Source organism: Mizuhopecten yessoensis, unplaced genomic scaffold (assembly GCF_002113885.1).
Source record: "Mizuhopecten yessoensis strain PY_sf001 unplaced genomic scaffold, ASM211388v2 scaffold2411, whole genome shotgun sequence".
In the NCBI taxonomy this organism is placed as follows: Eukaryota; Metazoa; Mollusca; class Bivalvia; order Pectinida; family Pectinidae; genus Mizuhopecten; species Mizuhopecten yessoensis.
The window spans coordinates 854,089-861,847 of record NW_018404533.1 but is presented as its reverse complement, the minus strand read 5'-3'; the positions used below and the strand labels follow the sequence as shown (position 1 = coordinate 861,847).

Here is a 7,759-nt window from a genome sequence, read left to right as displayed (position 1 = left end):
TTTGAACTTGCTTTACGCTTTATATTCGACAACGCCCGGTCGTATTATCTGCGTAACTGTTCTAGTTCATAAAAAGCAGCGGTTTGAAAAAGTTGGAAACGATAGTAGAGATCAAGGTAAAGGGTTTCAATTTACTTTTAAATTAGCTGAAAATACATACCGTTTTAAGTAGAAAATGCGTAACAGAATCCAGAGGATATTTACTTATTTAAGCGTGTTTGACATTTTTTTAGTGTTTTTACGAGCACTTTATTGTTTATAGATGAATCTGATACCGACTCTTAAAACAGTTACAAAGGAGTGACTCCATCCAAAGACAGTATACCATTCTGTGTCAATTTTGTGTTGGTACACAAAGCAGTGTTTATTTTTTGCATTTCTTGTACAATTAGAATATCTAATCACATGTATAAACAAATTCATCTATATCATCTACTTATTATTAACAGATGCAGAACCATCTCCTCCTGGTGACGACAGCAAGAAACATAAATCCGGTAAGAGAAAGGGAAATACATATGTTAAAACAGAAACAAATTAACCATCTGGAGGACGTAAACACAAATCAGTCGACAATAACACAAGTTTGTTTCGTATACAGACATTATTATTGCTATTTAACATCAGCCATATACATATAGTATTTCCTTTCCTGAAGCATCCCTGCCGATAGGGCGTAAGAATATCGTACCTGATGCCCCCAAATGCATGATCGTAAGAGGCGACTAAATTTGGGATCTCATATCTTATCTCCTTTTTTAATAACTTTCTTCTTACTAATGTCTCCATTGACAATGCCTCACTTTTGGCCATTTGTTGAGCGTTCGCCGATGTGAGGACGGCTTTGGGTTCTGTCTCATGGCTGAGACTTACCAAAGTTTTTAAAAAATGGTAGTTTTTTACTCCTGCTTAACGCTCAGCAAATTAGGAGTGGGACGACTGGTTCGCCCGTTGTCAGTATAATGTGACCTGGTGGGGCATCCTTCTGGGTGTCTGCGGCAGTATGTTTCAGTGAGGTAGCACTTTCAAGTTGGCATCAGTTCCGCTCTATCACAAGGAGACAAACACGAACATATCGCAGTCTCCCAAAATACACATACATACATTACAAGCATGCATATTGCACACAGGGGAGGCCGTCCTTAAATGACCTTAGCTGTTAATAGGACGTTACACAAAATCAAACCAAACCAAACCAAATTTCCTGAAGCGACAATCAAAATGAACTAGAAAGTTAAGGGTGGGGCAAGACTCGTGAGTAAAATTATGATAGCATGGCTGTGTTTGTTTCTTCATGTAAATCTATTGCATACCATGTATCGTTATTGATTTGGAGTCTCAATTCTTACATTTTTTGTAATCTGTGCTAAATCAACAGAGTAAGAGGCTGAACTCTACGTAATGTGGTAGCATGATATGTGTTAAAATAAATGCCAAGCAATTGTATTGAAAAAAGGAATGTGAATCTCTACTGTTTCCATGTTATGACCAAGGGATTAAATTCCAAGCGATCGGGTTATATCGGATCGTCGCTAGCACAGCAAATATACGTTTTAATCGCCTGCTTGACATATGTAATTAAAAGATGTGCTCTGTATGTTAAAGGGAAAAGAAAACTGGAACAACAACGGTCGAAGAGGTTTAGCGACGAGAGAAGTGATCCAGGTACGACAGGTTTATTAAATGTATATGCTCTTACTCTGTTTAGAAAGGTAGCCTAACTTTTTTTATATGTGTTTTTTTATGATTTTATACGAAATGAAATATTTATTCGCATGTTATTGTTCACAGACGGATGTAATACCGACAATGAACGATAATACGTCAGGGAGATGTCAACAAAAACGAAAAACGTTACTTGCTATGGTAGAAGCACTGATAATGTTTGTCGGGATTTTTGTTATTGTCCATGGTATATCAGATTTAAATCGATTTAGAAAAGAAATCTTCAAGTGAAATACTTTCTTTCTCTTTTCTTTGTGAATGAAATGGACATACCATCTACCTCACTTGCGTTGACGTTACAGAAAGAAATTTTGTTTATATAGTGAAATTGATTTTCCCCTCCACCGATAGCACGGGAAATCAATAATTGGTTGTATTTCCAACTTTTTTGTTTACTTTAAGACACTTTTACTTCACCAACGAGTACAGAGGTTCCAGAGGTAAGTTTCATCTTTATTATAATTTTTTAACAGACTACAGATCTGATTTATTTTATTTGTGTTTGTTTACAATCAGGAGTTTTGCTGATATTAGAATTGCACCACTGATGAATTGCACTCCATCAAGGAGATCTGTCACTTAATGGATGATGATGATGATGATGATACTGTCGCATAGCATTTTAAACAGCTTTTGTATTATTTCACGTTGAAGTACCAGTGTACATACGTATACCAACATATCGAGAATCAGAATATATTTTAGGAAGAAAAGTAATCGCTTAACGTCTATGCACTAGATATTAAGAATTTTCCGTTAAATCTTCTAGATTGTTTATGCACGTTACATTGTTAGAAATCAATGTATGATTACAAAAACTAGAAAAATTGACAATAAGAAGTTATTAAGATGTTTGTTTTCTATTTTCCAGCTTTTCGAAGAGATTTCAGTACGACAGGCAACGGTTCATGGAAACGTTCGCTTATTGAGAGCTTTGGCATTGTCGAGCGACAATCTCACAGAGTCGGGACAATACTTTCCTTTACATACCGCCACATCACTTGGATTGAAGAGAACCGCGTCGTTTCTTCTGCAATCAGGATTTGATTTGGATGAGCAAAATGATAACGGTCATACTCCTATTCAACTTGTCAACCCATGGCGAGATAATGTTTTGTGTGAATATATACAGAAAGTTGGAGGAACAGAGGTCTCCCTCTCAACTAGTAATCAACAACCATGCGACGGTATGTTACACAATTGATAGCTGATCAGTATACGTAATGACTCGGTGTCATTTATATGTTGTCAAGGGTAGTAAAAGTGTCCCACCTCATTATTTCTTTCTACTGCCAATATATCATTTAAAGAAGGAAGATACGAACAGCCTAACTTTGATTTTGTTAACCACATTTAAAACTGATAAAGGCTTAATTCGACAGTAAAATACTTTGTATTTGACGCTATGTGACAAAACACAATGATAGCATTATTTTTCTGTGACTACCTCTTTAACTAAATTCACGTCTGTTTGTTTTCAAGAACGTATTCACACGGTCAACATGGAGAGAGTTGATTTATCTACATCAACGGTTTACCTCCCCTCTGCACAGGTTAGACAGACATTTTTATGTTTTATGTTTGAAAAAGGTCAAATATAATTACAGACAACCAAGAATTGCTTGACTTATTTCGTCATCTGTCTTATTTCGATTGAGCCGTAATGATGATTTGGTCTTGTATACCGTTGTGATATGTCTTAAAACGGGGTTGGCAGAAACTGAACAATAGAACAAATTAAGAAATAACATTGGTGCGAAATTGAGATATATCAAAACCGATTTTTTTTTAAATTTGATCCAATACAAGGTGCTGAGACTATCAAACCCAAATCGCAAATAGTAAATTTGATCTTACGTTACCTCCAAAGAAACAGGGCACATTTGTATATGGAATGTCACATGACCTTACATTACCATCATGTTGAAAGATACTGAATATATATAATGCGCGATTAGTCCATTTACTGCAAACGAGTTCTAACAAAAATACATCTAGTTACGATTTGGCCGGCTATTAACCTGTGCCCGTGGGACTTAAGAATATTTTGGAGGGTTTGACAAAATTTGTGTGCGATTTTGTAGCATATAACAAGAATATATAAAACAGGTCAGTCAATTTAAGAAGGAAATAAATGCGTTTACATTTTCATAGTTGATCTCAATCGCAGCATAGCTTTATTTGTATAACAAAGTTTATACTTTGTGAAAAGATTCATGTAGCATAACCAAAACGTGTTTAAATGTGACTTTTCCATGACAAGTACGGTAAGTACTCTGTCACCTTCATCAGACAAATCACCAGTGAAGCGTATTTACGAAAAGGTGTAAAATATGTCGATTTCGATTTGGCTACGCTTGTAAGTGTATGTACAGTTAGTTGTTATATATGTACCGAAATGACTCTATTGAGCTACGCTTTGTTCAATACTTGGTAATGGATGTGTGAAAGGCTATTAGCCCCCTCATCTCGATGCCCTTCTCTGTGCCGAATGCGGCACGGCTCTCTGTTTAATACGTTTGAGTTTTCCCAGTCAATAACGTGATTTGTTTGTCTGACATTGTCTGTGATTGTCAATTTATTTATCTGGGACTCCGACAGCTTCCTTTCTGTTTGATTGTTTGTTTGATTTTGTTTAACGTCCTATTAACAGTTAAGGTCATTTAAGGACGGCCTCCCCTGTGTGCAAGATGCATGCGTGTAGTGTATGTGTGTGTATTTTGGGAGGCTGCGATATATTCGTGTTTGTCTCCTTGTGATAGAGCGGAACTGATGCCAACTTGAAAGTGCTACCTCACTGAAACATACTGCCGCAGACACCCAGAAGGATGCCCCACCAGGTCACATTATACTGACAACGGGCGAACCAGTCGTCCCACTCCTTATTTCGTGGATTTCAAATCTCAGTTGGTCAGTCTCAGCATAGCCTAGTTTCTTAAATATCTGTTCTGTGGCTATAACAAAATCAACAATTTGGGTTTTACCTGAAATGATGGCATAGTGTATACTGCACCCTTAGCTAGTAACGTTTTGTGGCTATTTGTGAGCTCCTTTTTAGAGATGTTGCCTACCAATGTTTTTAGCACAGAGTCATTCAGAGCTACATCTGTGTTTGTGTTGTGTTCAATTATCTTTAGCTAGTCAAGTGGCGTTGTTTGGTTGTGTCAAACGCTTTTGCGATGGGAACTGTTACCTTATGATTGTCTGCGTCTATTTTGTTGTTTTGACCCGTATTCCCCCTCACTAGATCTGTCTGTGCATTCCTGATGATAATTCTAGCATTAGATGTGCTAACTGGGCACCTAATATTCAGACTTGAAGGTGGTATATGCAAGTTTCTACATCTCTGCGTGAACACAAGGTGATTTCCATGTCTCGTTAATTTCTTTCCTAGGTTCTTTAATTTCCGCTCATCTAAGACGACATCTTTTTTGACAGAATCTTGTCTGTACTTTGTTCGGTTATTACTTAACATTTTCTTCTGATTGGTAAGCATGTGTTGTAAAACGATTCATTTAGAACAACAATTAAGGGTTTATATGTGACTAGTACGGTATGTTCTTTGTCACCATCACCAGACACATGGCCAGTGCACATCTATGAACAAGTATGAAACAACCCGTAACTGAATCGATCCCTTCATATAACAATTGTAAATACGTTAACAAAGTAGCCGAATCGACCTCGATTTGTGTGGACAACTCCTACACATTTTACAACAACATGAAGTAAATGTTTAGATATAGCATGTTAGTGCTCACAAATTAACTCATTGTAAAGTTCTATTTTTTGTAATTTTAGTTCCGATCGACATTTATGAGAAGAGATACATCGCGAAAAATGTTTTTTGTCTCCCGATTCCTCTCAAAGTACGCCACAGTCTGTAAATATCAGATGCATGGGTTGCTATGGCTCCTGGGAAGATACATCACTGAGGACTACTACCAATGCCTGAACGACATAGTCCTTCCAGAGAAGAACCTTCTGCGATATAAAGAGTGCAGCACGGGTGTTATCGATTTCTGTACATGGATCAAATGTAGAGGAGGGGAACACACTTGCAGAAACATTGAAAGTGGTATTGGTATTTTCGTTTATCATGATAACTACGATGCAACCTATTGGTATCCTACCTTATTATCTGTAACATTGCAAATTATAAGAAACTCGCCCGATTTTGTTTTGTAGAATGATAAATATATTTAAGTCCAGAGGGGGACCAGGTTTAAGAAAATCACATGAATAATGACTAGTCATATAACTTTTGTTTAACAACATTTTTTGTTTTATAGATTATCAACCTATTTTCATTATCGATTAAAATCTGTTAGTTTTGATATGGAATAGCGTGACATCAATATCGTAATGAAAACATTGATATGCCTTATAAAACCTAGTAAATTCGTTTCACGTCTACGGTTTACTGTTGTATAATGATATCATAGATTTTCATACCTTTCTTAATTTTAGACCAACTGCCCGACTGGATTCGTACCCTACTGCAGAAAAAATCTGAACTTAGTCATGATGTAACCATTCTCTGTGATGGCTGGACTCCGATGCATTACGCTGTCCTAACAAGCAATAATGATCTAGTCAAGCAATTGCTAGATACTGGGAAAGGGTACTTGACTGAAAAAACGCACACATTGCTTCCAAAGTTTATTCTTGATCAACTGAAAGGAATTAGCCGTTTTGAGTATGAGTTTGTTTACAATAACATCGAAGGCTTCACGCCTCTTATGCTTGCGACATTCACTGAAAATCAAACGGCGATTAAACTAATTGGTCAGCGTATTGAAACGTTTAACGGATTCAACGGGAAAGATATCGCTGATTGCCTCACGCTAGCGTATTGTGAAGAAACAGAAAAAAATCTTCTTGATACCCTTTGCAGGATTGGTAAACAACATTTATTACAGAAACATCATGTCGACGTCAACTTGCAACCCTTTTACAGAAAGAAAAACCCGATGAGAAGGGTACTACTTGGTTCCTCAACGGAAGTGTTTGACACGATAAAAGAGGATTTTTTTGCCGTCCAGATCATAGTTGAGAACAAAGCTATCATCAGCGAATATCTAAACCTGGCTACAACAGACGAGGTTCCAGAAGAAGAAGACAGACTCTTGGCAGAAACGATACGGCATCATTCAGATAGGTTATGGAAAAGACACAGTTCACTTAACGCTATCATGCCAGGTCATGTATCGTCACTACCAGACATATGTCCAGTGTATAGTAGGGCGGTCATGGTTGTCTTTCATAGCATTGACAAGGAATTGATTCCTTCATCTGAACTACCATTCCAAGAATATTTGTTAACCAACGGATCGCGTGTATTAGTTCACGTAATGGAAGGGTCATTCAGATTGACTCCGACAACCGAAAAGAAAACCGTACAAGTAGGTCGTAGCATTGATTACGATGAATTCCGGGCAACTCTTGGAACACTTGTTGAGAGTTCACAAAAGCAAATAGGCATTTTGACATGTGCTCATACGTTTCTGAGTGAATGTTTCGACAGCAGTGATGCTTTCTATGATCGAACATTTGACCCAACGACTTCATCAGAAATCAAGAACGTACATAAAGGTGCGGAAACGCGTCTGAAAGTGTTCAACGTAAAAAGAAATGTAGATGCCAATCTTATGGAAACTGATTCGTCACATACGTCACATACGTAAGTATAAATAGCTACATTATTTTCCAGGAAAACCCTCGTGAAATATTTCAGTTGCAAATAATTCTTTTGCAAAGACTGTCCTACAGTTTGCATAGAGTCATCATACAATACGGTAATATTCTAGTCAGCTATTGTATCGACTTTGGTCAAGTATTTCGTTATTCAATTGATCTCGTCGTCAAAAGTACGATCAAATCTGTACAACCATAATATAAAGTAGATTTCTGTCATAGTTCCACACATCGGCAAATCCTTTTCAACTTTGTCAAATTCGATCGCTAAGTAATTTAACAATTAGTAATTGGTTTATTTATTCAGCATCATTAGCTTGCTTACTGTTTGAGTTAG

General features: G+C 37.0%; 1 protein-coding gene across 1 annotated transcript in view; it reads left to right on the top strand.

The window, feature by feature from the left end:
* Positions 1-7,759, top strand: part of LOC110445918 — a 76,561-nt gene that overhangs the window by 57,227 nt on the left and 11,575 nt on the right. Inside the window, exons 25-31 of the mRNA XM_021490787.1 lie at positions 450-497; positions 1,606-1,665; positions 2,128-2,165; positions 2,597-2,912; positions 3,208-3,278; positions 5,527-5,803; positions 6,196-7,408. Coding sequence (XP_021346462.1) covers positions 450-497; positions 1,606-1,665; positions 2,128-2,165; positions 2,597-2,912; positions 3,208-3,278; positions 5,527-5,803; positions 6,196-7,408 — 2,023 coding nt within the window. The remainder of the gene's footprint in view (positions 1-449; positions 498-1,605; positions 1,666-2,127; positions 2,166-2,596; positions 2,913-3,207; positions 3,279-5,526; positions 5,804-6,195; positions 7,409-7,759) is intronic.